At 43.3% G+C, this 16,815-nt stretch overlaps 1 protein-coding gene across 1 annotated transcript in view; it reads right to left on the reverse strand.

Annotated features, from left to right (window-relative positions):
* The window catches only part of LRRFIP2 (LRR binding FLII interacting protein 2), a gene marked incomplete at both ends in the record, with an annotated part of 79,350 nt that overhangs the window by 37,818 nt on the left and 24,717 nt on the right, over positions 1–16,815 (reverse strand). Inside the window, 9 exons of the mRNA XM_080715862.1 lie at positions 1,630–1,719; positions 3,447–3,512; positions 6,813–6,866; positions 7,295–7,342; positions 8,107–8,151; positions 8,229–8,279; positions 10,075–10,146; positions 12,078–12,140; positions 13,183–13,224. Of these exons, the coding sequence (XP_080571988.1) occupies positions 1,630–1,719; positions 3,447–3,512; positions 6,813–6,866; positions 7,295–7,342; positions 8,107–8,151; positions 8,229–8,279; positions 10,075–10,146; positions 12,078–12,140; positions 13,183–13,224 (531 nt within the window). The remainder of the gene's footprint in view (positions 1–1,629; positions 1,720–3,446; positions 3,513–6,812; positions 6,867–7,294; positions 7,343–8,106; positions 8,152–8,228; positions 8,280–10,074; positions 10,147–12,077; positions 12,141–13,182; positions 13,225–16,815) is intronic.

A 16,815-nucleotide genomic window follows, 5' to 3' on the forward strand; every position in this document is an offset into this window, starting at 1 on the left:
GTTTCACTTTCTTTTCCCTCCTCTATTCCAATTATTCTTAGGTTAGCGCTCTTAAAATGGGCCCATATTTCTTCAATGTCAGATTCCTGCTGTCGGATATTTTTTTCTAGATTAGAAACTATGTGTTCATTTTTGGAATGATCATCTTCTAAGAGCGAGATTCTGTTCTCCATGTGGTCTAATCGGTTGTTCATGCTTTGAATTGAGGCCTTTACTTCATTAATTGCATCCTTTATCTCTTTTTGGCTCTCTCTGAATTCTTTTCGAAGCACCTCTATTATTTCTACAGTTATTTTCCTGATTTGATCTTCTAGAAATCTCTGAATTTCTGTTTTATCGGGTTCTGATGTTGTGGGGTTGTGGGCATTCATTGCTCCAGTGTTATTCCTCTTTCCCATGATTTCGGAAGTTTGTGCCTTCTCTGGGTTCTTTCCTTGGGTCACTATGACTTCGCTTAAGGTGCTCTGGATCTCGAGTCTGTAGTATCTCTGACCCCACTACTCCTTTACTGGGTTGTATCACAGAGTCTCCGACCCAGGGAGTCGCTAGAGGCTGCTTTAGACTATGGGGAGTGCCAGGTTGCACGTTCTCCTATTGTGTGATATCTCTGCCACCACCACTCCCTCACTGGGTCAAGTCCCAGGGAGTACAGTACTGGGATTTCTCCTCTGTGGCCTGCAATTTGACTCACTGTTCTTGAGTTTGCAGATGTAGCTGTACTGGACTTGGTGAATTCGCTGCTGCTACCGCCGGTGGCAATATGGCGCCGCTGCCACACCCTCGGCCGTGAGGCTGGCGTATTTTTTCTTCTCTGGTTTTGAGTTCCACTCTGAGTCCCTGCAGCGTGTGCTGAGCTCAGCCACTGGGAGCTTTAGATGTTCCCTGTGCCAAGAAATCCCGCCTGGCTGTTCTGCAGCGGCTCACCTCGGCTTGCTGTAGCCGTCCGGTGAACTCGCTGCTTCCGCCGGCAGTATGGCGCTGCTGCCGCGTCCTCGGGCATGAGGCCAGTGTACTATTCAACTTTTAAAATCTACCTATTACTTTATAGGTTCACCAAACACCAAGAGAGAAAGAAATTTTAAGACTAATCAGGACTATCTGGATATGGGCCAAGTACAGGATGGCATGAAAGAATGACTTATTTCATTAGGTATGACCATGGCATAACAGATCTCAACAGGTCGCAGCCAGCCTCTGCTGCATAATGAGGCCCTGTTTCAAAATAAAGAAGAAAAAATAGGGCTGGGGATGTATTCAGAGGTAGAATCCCGAAAAAGAAGGAGAAGGAGAAGGAGAAGGAGGAGGAGGAGGAGGAGGAGGAGGAGGAGGAGAAGAGGAGGAGGAGGAGGAAGAGGAGGAGGAGGAGGAGGAGGAGGAGAAAAGGAGAAGAAACAAAAACAGCAAAATACTGATAACTGCTGAAGCTGCTGATGGGTTTTATGGGAAGGATAGCTACAAAAAAATGTAAAGGACATATTACTAAATAATTTAAAAACAAATAACTATACTTTGTTAGCAGGTTCAAATGTTTTCTAGGCAGTAAATGGAGTTTACAATTTTAAAATAGCTATGGTCTTGGCTGTTAGTCACAAACATGAGACGGCGTGACAACCCATGCAATTCACTCACACTGGTCCAATCGGGGACACCGATGTCATCCACCTCGGAGACAACACTTCCCCTACGATTGGAGCGACTAAAATAATCAGCAGCAGAAACCTTTCAGTCAGGAAAAAAGAGAAGCGTTAAAGGTTAAGAAAAGGAAGAAGAAAACAATAAAACTGGCTAATAAGGGGACAGGTTTTTTGTTTTATTTTTTAATTTTGGTGTGTGGTAATAAAGTATCGTGAAATGAAATGAGAAAATGTCTACAATTAACTACTCAAAAGAAGGCCAGGTGTGGAGGCACATGCCTGTCTGTAGCCCTAGAACTTGGGAGGCCGAGAAAGGAGAATCAGAAGTTCAAGACCAGCCTGGGCAACTCAGTGAGACCCTGTTTCAAAAAAATAAAAATCTAAAGGGTATAGCTCAGTGGTAGAGGTCACCTGGATTCAATCCCCAGTACAAAAAATAAAACATAAAATAAAAAGTAAAGCGGTTCCTACGTGAAATCTTAGCATCCCAGCTCCCTGAAATAAGCTTTTACTCAGTGACTACAATTGTAAGCCACAGGTATCTTTACTGCCCGTGTTGTGACATCTGTCACCTTCAACAAGGGGACTTTCTGGGGCAGTATTGACCTAAAGCCTCTACAGTACTTCCAATGTTTCTAACTCATCAGAGATCAGCTCTGTGGAGCAGATAAACACTGAGTGCTGCAGTACTGCAGGGTGCTTACTCACCTTTAACTCAGTCCCCAAAATTCGCGCTTTCTCACATCCCCAAGACCAGGAAACGTGAGACAAGATACTGAAGGAACCACATGGTCTTGTTTCAGTCCCCAATCTCACCAAGTTCCTCCCCAGCCCCGTCCTGGCTCTGCTCCTGCTCTTGGAGCAGCTGCCTTGTCCATCAGGACTCAGCTCCGAGGCGCCTCAAGGGGCCACTCCATCCAAGAACCACATGCCCAAGCTCACGCCCGCTGAGCAGCACTCACTCTGATTCTGCACAGGTCTCGCAATTTCTTTATTTTCTTTTCTTTAGCAGATTGTTTCCTATCTCTTTTACTAGGCTATAAGGCCCACAATGTCAGAAGTTGCCTCTGGCCTCTACATTATTCCTAGCACTGGATTAATAAAGTATTAATAAAGTATTTTTTGTGTGTGGTACAGAAGATTCAACCCAGAGGGTACTACTTTTGAGCTCCACCCCCAGCCCTTTTATTTTTGTATTTTAAGTCAAGGGTTCCTAAGTTACCACACACTGGCCTCGAACCTGCAATTCTCCTGTCTCAGCTTCCCAAGTACTGGGATTACAAGCATGAGCCACCAGGCCTGGCTTATATCATTTGTATGTAACATAGTTATTTGTTGTCTCTACAACTGCTACTTAACTGAATGTGTAAGACTAGAATTTAAAAAAATTTTGCTATTAGTGATTCTTAGAAACTTCACAGGTCTTCCCAGATGGATAAACACTGGTTAAATTTAAATACAATAATAAAGAAAGCAACAAATCCACACGTCCTGTATTACAGGTATGAGTTCTATACAATGATAGAAGCACTACTTTTGCTTGAGAACCTGTTTCTGGTGAACTGTACAAATAAATGTATGTGTATAAAACACCAACAAAGAAAAATAAGTGAAAACTTTTCAACAAATGACTTCTACAGAAGAGATGTCAGAGTATATGTTCTAAAAGCACGTTATTTATATAAACAAAACTTAAGGAGAATGCTCTTTTTGACAAAGGCAAATTCTACTTCCCAGCAGATGTCCTGTGGCCACACACTGAAGTCCCTCTAAAAACGCGCCAGCACTGGTCTGCACGCAAACCAAGCTCACCACACTCTCCCTCCGCCCACGACTGGCGCGGTCTGAAGACGCGATGCTCACAGAGTCGTCAAAAAACTAGATATCAAATGAAGAAAATGACACAGATTCAGCATCGCTCCAGGTCTTACCTGGTGTAAGCATATCAGGGAAGGGTTTGAGAAGCACACAACACTCAGATAAGACAAGCCTTACAGTCGGCACAATTTGTGTGTACCATTAAAAAGAAAAGTCAGAAGGCGTAACGAACATCAAAACATCCTTCCAAAAAGCATACAGAACAAAGTAGAACCTTATCTTTTATTTATGTTAAAGGGAGAAAGCCAAAACAAGCTAGAGATTTCATGCTTTTTAAATCTCCAGATCCTCTGTGATCCCAACAGGGGTTAATAAATATATTTAATGTTTTATTCGGCAGAGGGGCGGCAAAGAGTATTTTTTAAATTATGTATCAAAAACAGAGTCTCCTACCAGCAAGGGCAGGAGGCAAGATCCCTATTTCTTTCTCCTCATCCCGTTGTGAGCAGTGGCGCTGTTCCTAGCATGCCCCTGAATGAGCAGTCATCCTCTTGCTTTCCCATTCTGGCGTCACTAAGAAACCATTCTGGCATCACTAAGTAACTCTGAACCCAACCTGCAAGGGGAATAGAATCGAGCCAGCTCATGGGGTTCTACACTTGACTGAAAATACATTAACACATGTTTGCAAGGGGCCACCAGACTTGGGACATTAAAAGTGTGACCATGCCCGAACTGCTCACCAGAATTTCACTGGAGATTGAATGTAAACTTCCTCTCTACAGCCGGGCATGGTGGCGCACGCTTGTAATCACCGAGCTTGGGAGGCGGAGACAGGAGGATCGCACTGGTTCAAAGCCAGCCTTGCTGGCTTAAGAGACCCTGTTTCCAAATTAAAAATATATAAAAATAGGTCTGGGAGCGTAACCCGGATGTAGAAGGGTTTCCAGGAACCTCAGTACCACCAAAAATTAAAACATTTTAAATTTTTTAAAAAAAACTTCCTCTCTACATGAGAAAGTCTTTATAGCCTTAAATATTTACAGCTAATTTCTTGTGAATACAAGAGTCATACTTTTCATCACCGCCATTTGGTCATGGCAGAAGTGAACCAACCATAAATGCAAAGGGAAGCGCATACAGCTCCTCTGCTCTGCCCCACAAAGCAGCCTTTGGTCAGTACAGCAGTGCTTGCTCACCTCTCCAGTTCTGATGTGACTAAGTCTAACAAGGTCCTTCTTTCTTTTTTTCTTTTGGGCACTGGGGATGGAGGCCAGGGGCATTCTACCTCCGACCCACACCCCCAGCCTTATTTTTTAGTCTTTTTTTTTTTTTTTTTAAAACAGGGTCTCAACTGAGTTTGAAGGGCCTGACTAAGTAGCTGAGGCCGTCCGTGAACCGAGTCCACTCTCAAATGCTGGGATTGTAAGCGTGCGCCATCACATCCGGCCTAACAAGGTCCTTCCTAGAGTCGCCGTTCAGCACAGGGAGTGTGAACTCGCGCAGTCTTTCTGGCTGCTGCTGTGGTAACAGCCTCGTGATAAACACGCAAGCGCACACTCCCTGAGCGTGTGTCCTGCCGCACAGCTGGCCTTGCACAGCCACTTGTGTTCACAAGATACACGTGGAGAGACTGCTCAAGGTACAGGTGCTGGCAGCAAAAACTGACCACTGACTGTTCATCAAGAGAGGACTGATTTTTAAAATGCGTATCTATGGACTATCAATAATACATCGCCATTGCCAGGCGTGGTGGCGCACGCTTGTAATCCCCGCGCTTGGGAGGCGGAGACAGGAGGATCGCGCAGGTTCGAAGCCAGCCGCGCTCGCTGGCTTAGGAGACCCTGTTTCCAAATAAAAATGTAAAAACAGGTCTGGGAGTGTAGCCCAGAGGTAGAAGGGCTTCCAGGAACCCCAGTACCACCAAAAAAAAAAAAAAAAATACATCGCCATTAAAGCAATGTGCTGATATGAAACTAGCTCAAAGAGGCATCAAGTGGAAAAAGGGACACGGCTTTCTTCTTAAAAAACCATTTTTGCCGGGTGCGGTGGTGCACGCTTGTAAGCCCAGCCTTTGGGAGGCTAAGACAGGAGGTTCACGGATAGCCTCAGGTACTTAGGCCCTTTGCAACTCAGTGAGACCCTGTTTCAAAATAATAAAAAATAGGGCTGGGGCATAGCTTGGAAGTAGAATGCCCCTGGGTTCCATCCCCAGTACTGCAAAAAAATAAATAAATAACCATTTTTAATATTATGAATAGAAATTTACAAGCTGGGTGTGATGGCACACACTTCTAGTACTCGGGAGGGTGAGACAGGAGGATCAGGGTTCTCAAACAGCCTCAGCTACTTAAAGTGTGAGGCTCTCCACAACTTAGTGAGATCCTATTTCAAACTAGAGAGTGAAAAAACAGGGCTGGGGGTGTAGCTCGGAGGTAGAATGCCCCTGGGTTCTATCTCCAGTATGGTAAAAAAAAAAAAAAAAAAAAAAGAAAAAGAAAAAGAAATTTACATATACGAATACAAAAGATACTTTAAGAAGAGAAGACATACTAATTTGGCCATGGTGGGAAGCTGAGACGACAGGATCCTAGGTTCCAGGCCAGCCTCAGCACCTTAGCAAGAAACTCAGAAAACTATCAAGACCCTATTTCAAAAATAAAAAGGGCCAGGGTGTAGGTTGGAGGTAGTATGTCCCTGGGTTCAATAGCCAGGACCAAGAGAAAGCACATGGGAAGCAGCGTGTGCTGCATGGGAAGCTGTTTGTATTTAAAATAAAAAGCAGTCCTAAGTGCAGCTGCATCTCTGGAAGGACACAGGCTCCATTTGGAGACTAGACATGGAGAGGAAGGGGCCTAGGGACCTTTACTCTGTACTTTCTTTAACTGATTCTATTTTTATAAACTGAAAACTAAATCTGAATACTCCAGAAAGATTAATTAGAAATGCCCCAGCTCTGTCTTCTAGGCTTCTTAGTGGTTGACTTGTTTTATTTCTTCTTCTCCACCCTACTTATAAAAGGGCATGAGCAAGTGAGTGAGCAGGGTGCAGAAGGCGGCCAGCCCAGCGCCCACTCATCACTGCCTAAGACACAGAGTGGTACTCGGATGACTACACACCAGAGTTCTCTCTTTTCTAATAGCCATGGTACCAGACTCATTTTTTCAAATGACATGCTAGGTCACTGTCATACGGAAACCATTAATAAGGAGAAATTAGTGTGCCATCTGGTGTACCGCAGGAACGCCACAATCCATGCATGAGTGTGAAACACACCACATCCTCAACACCCTGAACTGTGAACACGCATTAATAACCGAAGTTTCCGCAAAGCATGCAAGAAGCTAGACGGCTCACCACAGGGCTGCTCCGGGCCGAGCTTGCTCTGGAGGAGTAGTAACTGTATTCAGACGGCTAGGATGTTGCCGAGAAGAAAGGATTTACAATGATCAGCTCCTATTTCTGCTGGGGAGCCACTAGCGACCCCGCACCTAACTTGACTCTCATCCCAGGGTGACAAAACTGTTGTTCCGGCTGCGGAACTCTACCCCACTGCTCCCCTCAAGACCCACTGTCCAGGGAAGAGGAGGTGAGGGAGGGCGCCTGAGTCAGCACCCCCTCTGCAGGACCCGGAAGCAGGAGAGAGGCCCCCCACTTGGCCATCCCCGGCAAGCCATGCTTCCCAGCGGGCACTTTGTTGAGGCTCAGTAAGTCACTAGCTAGCTGAGCAAATGGCTCTGGCTTGTAGAGAAGTCCCAGGTGAGAGGAGTGCCTCTGCCTTTGCATGGGAACCCTGCCTCCTGCACTGCCCTGCTCCTCTGGGCTTCCTCACTTCAACTCACAGTTCGAGAACCATAAGGGCTACACAGTCCACCGTCGTACAGTGATGCCTGGAGAACAAGAGATACACCATTAATCCACTTGGCATCAAAGTTATTTGAAATGTCCTAGCGTCTTTTGCAGCACTCAGTTCCAAAAAAGTTTTGAGAAATGGAAGACGTTAGTTTCTCGAGGTCAAGACTCAGAGGGCAGCGGTAACTTCACTGATGAGCACAAATCGCCACATCAGTCTCGCCACAATGTCAAGCCCAGACTTTTCACTTCGTTAAAAAAGACCCACTGGTTATTACCATGTTCTACAACCAAGAGGACATTTATAATTTCTCGAGAGGAAATAGAGCAGAAGAGAAAAATGAGGTAGTGAGCATTGTACCCATCATAAGAACAAAGCGGAGCCTTGCCCGCCCACTCGCATAGGCCATGCATCGCGCACAGCCTGAACACAACTCACACGCTGCACAGAGCTGCTGCTCATGGGACCACAGGTCAGGACGGCCAAAGTCTTCTCTGTGCAAAAAACATGCCCTCCCTGGTGTGGGCAGCATGTCACAAAGGTGGTGAGCGTGTGGGGCCCGTGCAAGTCTATCTTCTCAGAAAGGAACGGACTCTAGACAAGGGCTAACTCTGTGAAGGGAATAGGCTCATTTTTAATGCCCTAAGGCTTGGTACTTCAAGCAGAGGCAGCACATTCTGCAGCAGGCATCATTAAAGCCCTGCGGCCCTGACTATTTTGGAAGGAGGCTGTCAAGCCGCAGTTAGCACCATGACAGTTGCCTGATGAGCAGCGCACACTGGTGGAAGAGGAAATACAAACCAGACTGGTGCTTCTCAGCAGAGCCGAGTCTGCAGCAGGGGAGGCCTATGGAGAAAGTGCGTTATTAAACCCAAAGACGAGCAACTGGTAACTGCAGGTAACGCTCCCCGGAAAGTACTAACCCTGCTGCTCTTAGAGGTTGCCAGAGGTTCATTGTATAAGGAAGATGACTGCTGGGAAAGAAAGACAAAACAGATAAGCAAAAGCAATGCAGAAGACTTCAGTTTATGGTCTTATACTCCATAATTCATTAGTGATTCTTGAGTGCCTAAGGTAGTTGGGAATACAGGAAAACACAAGTAAGAAAACACAAGTCATTGAAAACCTGTTTGAGGCCAGGCGTGGTGGTGCACACTTGTCATCCCAGCATTCAGGAGGCTAAGACAGGAGGATCACGGTTCCGGACAGCCTCAGCCTAAGTGGGGCCCTCTGCAACTCAGTGAGGCCCTGTTTCAAAATAAAGAATAAAAAAATCAGGCTGGGGGTGTAGCTCAGAGGTAGAATGCCCTGGGTTCCATCCCCAGTACTGCAAAAATATTTATTATAATAATAATAACCTGTTTGATACTAACTGCAAGGGATAAGAAGAAAAGCATTCAGAGCAGTCTTTAATCAGTGTCTACATCCCGCCAGCCTTTGAACGTGACTGTCAGTATCAGACAGGAACGTGAGCACACGGAGCAGCAGCGGGCCCGGCACAGCGCGTGGCGCAGGGGCCGCATCCCTGCCCTTCGCTCCGGTCATATTCTGATGCCTTTGTGACGGACCTGATGGGCTGAGCTGTTGGAGGAGCAGTGGCTCTGAGTCATCACTACACACACTGTCTCAGATTAGAGCATCTGGATTTTAACACTCGCCATGGACAAAGCGCCTTAGTCTAATTAGACAGACACTGGACCCATCACAATGGATCTGTGCACCAGAAGGGCCAAGTATTTTAAAATGGAATTTAAACTCTCCTGATGTCACCTGGGGACATAATTTTAAATCAGACAGCCCTGACGTATGTAAAATGCCCGATGTCATACACGTAGTATGTTTTTAAATGTATGGTATGTCAAATGCCTTGAAAAAGACAGGAGAGTCTACCACCAGACAAGTATATTCTTCTCATCCCATGTAGTTAATATTTTCACATGCAAATGTCTGTGTGTTGCTGGGGACTGAACCCAGGGGCATTCTACCCCTAAATTACCCCCCCAGTCCTATTTTTTTTTTTTTTATTTTGAAACAGGGTCTCATTAAGTTGCTGAGGCTGGCTTTGAATCTATGATCCTCCTGTCTGAGCCTCCCAAATACTGGTATTACAGGTGTGTGCCACCATGTAAGCTTTTTTAAAGGGATATACATTGTGAAGTACACTGATGCCTATAATTTCTCCTAAAATGCTTCAAAACTAAGATGGGTCAATGGATGGATACAGGGATAGATAAAATAATTATGTGATTAAAAAGGTAATAAATAGTATGTACAAGTTATGACATGATATTTGCTATATAATTCTTTGAACTTTTTCTTTTTGCAGTACTGGGGATAGAACCCAGGGGCACTGTACCTCTGAGCTACATCCCCAGGCCTAGTTTTTACTTTTTCTATTTTTGAAAAAGCCTCACTGAGTTGTGAAGGGCCTCGCTAAGTAGCTGAGGCTATGCACAAACCTTGATCCTCCGGTCTCAGCCTCCCAAGTGCTGGGATTACAAGTGTGCACCAACAGGCCTGGCAAACTTTTTAGTATGTTTGAAATTTTTCATTTTTCTTTTTTTTTTAAAGTAAATGGTGCTCATTTAGAAACATGGCAATTCAATAGTTCCCACTGTTTGAAGGCACATTCACACGGTCTACATGAATTCAGTTACCAAAAACTGGTATGTGCACGGTCATTCGGATTAGTTACAAAATACAAAATTAGGAGTTAGAAATATGTTAAAAGTGGATAAAACACATGAAGCCAGAAAACTTTAGACAGACCCGAGTGTGGTAGGTGGAAGGTTTGCTATGTCTAAGACTGCTATAGTTTCTCTGGTCAAAGTAGAGGCCACTCTGCAAAAAGCAAAATTAAACACATTTTTCTTAGATTAAATGTTATTGACCTAACAACATACAAAGACAAAATTTGACTTAACAAAGGCAAAATCTGCTATTAACAAACTTCTTTCTTCAGAACAATGTCTTTAAAGCACTGGATCATATTAAGAAAAAGTCAAAATAATTATTTCAAGTTTTTCAAAAAAGACTAGTATTAAAATTTAGCTTTCAAACCAAGTCATTACTAATTTTTATTACTTTAAAATCAAGAAAATAAGCCCTCAGACAAAATGAATGAAAAAAAAGGGGGGATTTATTCTCATGTCATACTTAAGAATGTCCTTGAAAACTCCAGGGCAGCCAGCGTGGTGGTGCACACTTGTAATCCCAGTACCTGGGAGGCTGAGACAAGGATCACAGGTTCACAGCCAGCCTCAGCAACTTGTGAGGCGCCCCACATCTCAGTGAGACCCCGTTTCAAAATTTCAAAATAAAGAATAAAAATTAGGGTTGGAGGTGTAGCTCGAAGGTGGAATGCTCCTGAGATCCATCCCCGGCACACACACACACACACACACACACACACACACACACACACACACACACACACACAAAAACCCTCTTGGGCAACTGAGTAAGTGCTACATTTATGACACATGGGCAAAGCCACAGAAAATGATTACAGTCACGTGGTTTCAACCTTTTCCTAGCCTCATTATTTGTCAAATCAAATTAAATTACCAGGGAGACACATACTACATATGGTCTGGTCTGAAACTGGCAAGTTTGCTTTCAATATACTATACAAAACAATAATTTTATATAACATGGTTACCTGAAGGTCAGAAAATATCTATAAATCTCCTTTGCCATTTCTCTATCCATCTTTTTTTAAAACTAAAGGTTAAGCAAATGTATGCACTCTCTTGACTTAAAGACTCCTTTCTGCACTGCAGACACTGCAGTCAAGAACACCCTACTCACACCCCACCCTGGTGGCCTGGCCTGGCCTGGCCTGGCCTGCCTGCCGCGCCAGACCAGACCTTCAGCCAGGCGCCTGACTCACCCCTCCCCAGGGCGCCATCTCCCCACCACCCAAGGCCTCTCTCCAGCTCCCCTCCTTAGATGCTCCCTTCTGCTGGCCACAGCTTCCCTTCCTCTTCCTAGGGAAACCTGCATTAGCAGGGAACTCAGGACTGCACCACTTCTGCAGTTCTGTGGCGGCACACCAGCAAAGAGGTCCCTCCTGGCATCCCTGGGGCATCTGTGAATACCCCCACCCACAGAAAGCAAAGAGGTCCTCCTGGCATCCCAAGGGGCATCTGTGAATATTCTTCCCCATAGATAGTAAAGAGGTCCTCCTGGCATCCCAAGGGGCATCTGTGAACATCCCTGCCCATAGAAAGCAAAGAGGTCCTCCTGGCATCCCTAGGGACATCTGTGAACATCCCCCACCCCAGAAATGTCTACCAAGATGGCTAGAATGCAAAGCATGCTATTTCTGCAGTTTAGTTACATTGCAGAGAACTCTGCCATTTATTTCACTGTTTCCACTTGAAAATGCATTTCAAGTTCTCCCCCAAGATTCCTACAGAATGAAACTTCTCTGTGAGTTTGGCACTACCCATAATACCCCAACCAAGTCAATTCAAATTTCAAAAATAAGGATGAAGACCTCACTAAACCTATTCTTGAGGTACATTCCAAAGGACAGTTCACAAGTGAAAGCAGCTTGTCTATCAGCTTCCTGTAATATCATACTAACCTAACGCTAGCCTGAGATTATCAATATTATTAAATCTTGACAACAAAAATATTTTAATAAGGCTTAATAATCATATTTCAGCAAAGTATCAAGTTTAACTGTGCTTCCAGAGCACACAGAAGCTGCCGTAACTCCTACACGACTGAGAAGTGCATTACGACACCAGACACACGGCACTGACCAGGGGGTCTTTATGGAAGCCGGACCTTTTCTTCATTCCATACGAGTGACTGTAAGAATGATTCTGGAAGTAAATATTTTGAGTTAACTTTACTGATCAATAGTGAAGTTTTAAAAATAAAATTCATAATTATATACACAAGAGTCTATGAGACAGAGAAATCAACATGCACTCGATTTCCCACGTGTGAATAATACTGCTATAGTTTCCCTGGTCAAAGTAGAGGCCAACGGCTCTAGTGGCTCAGACATCTTCACCGTCCCTCGTCTTGCCCTATGCCCAGCACTCAGCTGAGTGTCTGGACAGCTACAGGAGACCTGATTAGGACTTAGAGTCGGCAAAGTGTGAGTCTGTCTATCTTCCCTATGAAAGGTCAAGAGGCTCCATCTTCTAAATTCTTTCCCAAATGCCAAGAATCAACCAAAACAAGACCGAGAAGGAAGAACATAGTATTCCATCTCCAGACAACATTCTTCATCCAAGTCAGTGGTCCACACTGTGTGGCTCCACTACCTCATATACGCAGCTAGATTCTATCAATAGTTATAAACGTTGTAATAGGCATCTTCCCTTTTATACATTACCATAAATATCTTAAGGGCTCTCTGGATAGCCTCGAACTCAGACAACCTAGTGACGTAATATTAACCTAAACAGCGACAGATTAACTTCCTTAGCTGATCTGATGAGCCAAATGAAGCAAACACGCTTGGACATCACTGCTGTTAGCAACCTCCACCTGCTAGCTTGTGACATCTAAATGAACAGTTAAGCCTGTGATCCTGCAGCTCAGCCTGCATCAAGACACGGGTAGAAACATGTCTCCCAAGGCAATGAGCCTTAGGTGGGTGATTCATCGTTTTAAGAAATGATGTTGCTATTAGCCTTAGTTTTGAATAGGGAAGCAAATAAATTCCTGTGCCTGAAATTCTAAAGCAAAAAAGTACTATTCAAATGATGCTATGTCACAATTGCAAAAACTAGTTTTTACTTTGTTAATCACATGATTTTCCTCAAAAGACCATAATAAAACCATGAAAGTTAGTTATAACCGTGATTAGTATAAAGTAACTCCACACTTAACACACAGTCATGCACTACATACTAATGACGAAAGTCTTGATGATCTATCCTTGAGAGTATCATACTGGATTTCAGAAAAAGGTGAAAGTTGGTTGCGTTTCCAAAATCAGGAATATAAAGAGGGGAAAAGCGACATTTGAAATTATTAAATATCCAGCACTATTTAAAAGCAAAAAATTATTACAACACGAAAGCCATTATGTCTGAATTAAAGATCAGTCTCCCCCCTATTCCTTAGTATAAATTACTGTTACTGCTACACTGTACATGTATTTACCACGAGATGTTGAGAGCAGGGCGCAGCAGCTCACAGTTGCAGTCCCAACTGCTCAGGAGGCTGAGGCAGGAGGATCTCTTGAGCCCAGGAGTTTGAGGCCGGCATGGGCAACACAGGGTCATTATTATTTTGAAAAGACTGGGTGTTACTGTAAAGGTGAGATGCTTCAATCTCAGTACACAAACACCCTTAAGGACCCTTTCCGCATAAGTTAGGCATTCTGAAGTCAACAATGCTGTTATTGTGACTGCATCGTTTGGACAGGCAACGAAGCAGAGCGCACAGCTAACACGGCCACGCTCACAGAAGAGCAACTGCGGCATCAACGCGGGGACCCTCAGATCCACCGCAGGCACAGACCTGATAAAGGTCCTTCCCAGGAAAAGTACTAAAATAACAGTTCAAGCAGAACAAAGCCACTCTACTCTGTTCATGCCTAATAAATGGGTCGTTTACAACACACATTGCAGGCATCTCAAAAATATACTTCATATAGTATTAAGGCTAGGTGGTAAAACTCCATCACTGGTGTGAATTTGCTGAAAATGCTATTGCAATAAGTATCAAAATGTATTGGAGCAAAATATCCAAATTTGTGTGCTTTTCTTATCCTGACACCAACAGAAAAGCAAGCAATAAGACCCTCAACAACTTAGTGAGACCCTGTTTCAAAATAAAAAGGCTGGGGTGTATCTCAGAGGTAGAATGCTTCTGAGTTTAATTCTCAGAATTATACAAACACACACATATACACACAGTTACTGTATGTATAAAATCTTGCTACAAAATTTTCTAAAATGCATAAAGACATGCTTTTGGTAAATGGATTACAATGATAAATGTATGGTGAGTGACCATTTCTCTGAAAATAAAGTTTCCTAAAAAAATCCATAAACAAAAAACATTATTCAAGTTACACATGCTAGCATATAAACTACTACTCTGTCCTTCCAACATACTAAGTTCACTGAAGAGAATGGTCAAATTATCTTATTTTCTCTGTAGCACCAAAGGCTAATCTTACTTAGAAATAGGTTCTAACAAGATGAACTGAAATTCGCATGTTCAAGCCTCACTAAGTAGAGTAGCTGAGGCTGCCTGTGGACCGTGATCCTCCTGTCTCAGCCTCCCAAATGCTGGGATTACAAGTGTGCATCACCACACCCAGCTCTTATGTTGTTTTAAAACAAATGATTTACCAAAGGAAGGAAAAGTGAGAATGTTAACTAAAACATTTTCAAATATGGTAATATAACTCATTTAAAAGGAAAAAAGAAAGTTAACTCTCAGAGAAACCTGCCTGTAAATTTTCATATAAAAACAAAAGGAAAAATACAGCAAAAAGGTCATGGGAGGTCATGGAAGCAAAGCTCAGCAGATGTCAGCTTTTATTAGAATGTACATAATACATTCTAATAAAACCTCCAGCCACTGAAAAATCAGGGTCTAGTGCTCTAACACCACACGCTTTCCTGGCTTACACACCATGCTGTCTCTCCTTTTGGGGGTAGTACTGGCTCTGCTCCAATGTGTTCCAGTCACATCCTTTGATGGGCTCTTCAATGAAATGAAATGGTGTAGCAGTGGTAAGTGACAAAACACAAAGTAAAAGCAGATTTGAGAAACTATTAAACATAAAACAATACGAAGGCAACTGATACATAAATAGGAACTAAATACATACAACAGTAAAAAAAAAGTCTCTACCCATGAGAAATGGTACGTATTCCTACGAATGATTGCAGCTCATTTGTTTCTCATTTTGGGTCTCTGCCTTCTTGCCCTCTTGCATTTCAGTACAGAGACCAGGCACCAAATGTGTAGATTTGGCAGCGACTGGCACGCCACCCACTGATATCTAGCCATTACACATAAGTACACATGCAGCCTCTTTCAATTCTGAGTCAAGGCTCTGATTTCATTCTCCCTCCCCAAGCCTATCATTCTGTCTTCAAGCACCTTTACTCTTTTTACTTTTTATGCTGAATGTCCATAGTATCTATGCTAACATTTCCAGCACAGATACTATACTATTAGATATTCAAATAGCTTCTGGCAAGCTACCTTTCAAAAGAGTAACATCTGATGGGTACTGGACAAACGGAAAGTTCAAACGGAAAGTTCAAGTTACAGCTTAAAGCCATAAATGCTTCTGCCTTACACTCAGGCACTGCTAATGTCCATACATCCAATATTAGCTCAAAAGTACTAGACCTCTTAATACAAAGCACATAAGTAAAGTCAGAAAAAGAAAAACTGACACTGTGGTGGGACCGCAAATTGGTGCAGCTGCTATGGAGATCAGTGGAGCCTCCTCAGAAAACTGGGAATGGCTTCACCCTCCGATTCTGCTACTCTACTCCTGGGGGTCTTTCCAAAGGGACTGAAATCAGAATGTTACAGTAACACAAGCATCTCCATGTTTATAGCAGCACAATTAATAACAGCCAAATTGCGGAACCAACCTCGGTGGCCATCAACAGATGAATGGGTTATGTCATGGGATTTACACCCAATGGAATTCTAGTCAGCCATTAAGAAGAACAAAATTATGTCATCTGCAGGAAAATGGAGGGATCTAGAGAATATTTTGTATGTGAGATTAGCCAACATTAGCCAGTCACATAAAACGAAGGGCCATGTGTTTTCTCTAATATGCGGAACCTAGGGAGAATTGGGATACCAGAGGCACTTCAGAAAACGGGGAGAAACCCCAGTGGAGTGATGGAGAGGGTCTAGAAGGGGTGGGGAGAGAATTAAAAAAGAACACTTCTGTTGATGTTATGTACATGTATGAATTCACCAAGGCCAATCTCAAGATTAGGTGTGGAAAGGGAAAGAGCGGGGCTGGAGCGGGGGAGCCCACCAAGTGCCGTGTGCACGTGTGTCCCTATCACTGTGAGCTGCGTTATGTTGTGAGACAACCATGCACCCATAAAAGTATTTTGTTTTAATTGGCAGAGAAATACCAGAAGCTCAACATTTTATGGTAAACCACAAGAAAATTTAGACTAGGGTTTTATATAATTACATTTATTTACAGACAGCAAAAGCTGTCTAACATACTCAGCTTAATGAAGACAGTAAAGTTATCTTTAAAAGCAAATAATCAGGGACTGGAAGTGTAGCTCAGTGGTAGAGTATACGATTAACATGTGCAAGGTCCCTGGGTTCAATCCCCAGCACCCAGAAACATGAATTTAATGTTCTTAAAATTTTAAGAACAAAATATGTATGATTCAAAAGCCAGTTTATAAACTTACTCTAAAAAAACAGCAGACTACATTCTGTGAAATAACCAGGTAATGAACTATTTATAAATAAAACATGCCAGGAACTAGCATGTTAGCAGGAACTAACACATTTTTCATTTTTATA

The sequence above is a fragment of the Muscardinus avellanarius genome (genome assembly GCF_963383645.1).
Source record: "Muscardinus avellanarius genome assembly, chromosome: 18".
In the NCBI taxonomy this organism is placed as follows: domain Eukaryota; kingdom Metazoa; phylum Chordata; class Mammalia; order Rodentia; family Gliridae; genus Muscardinus; species Muscardinus avellanarius.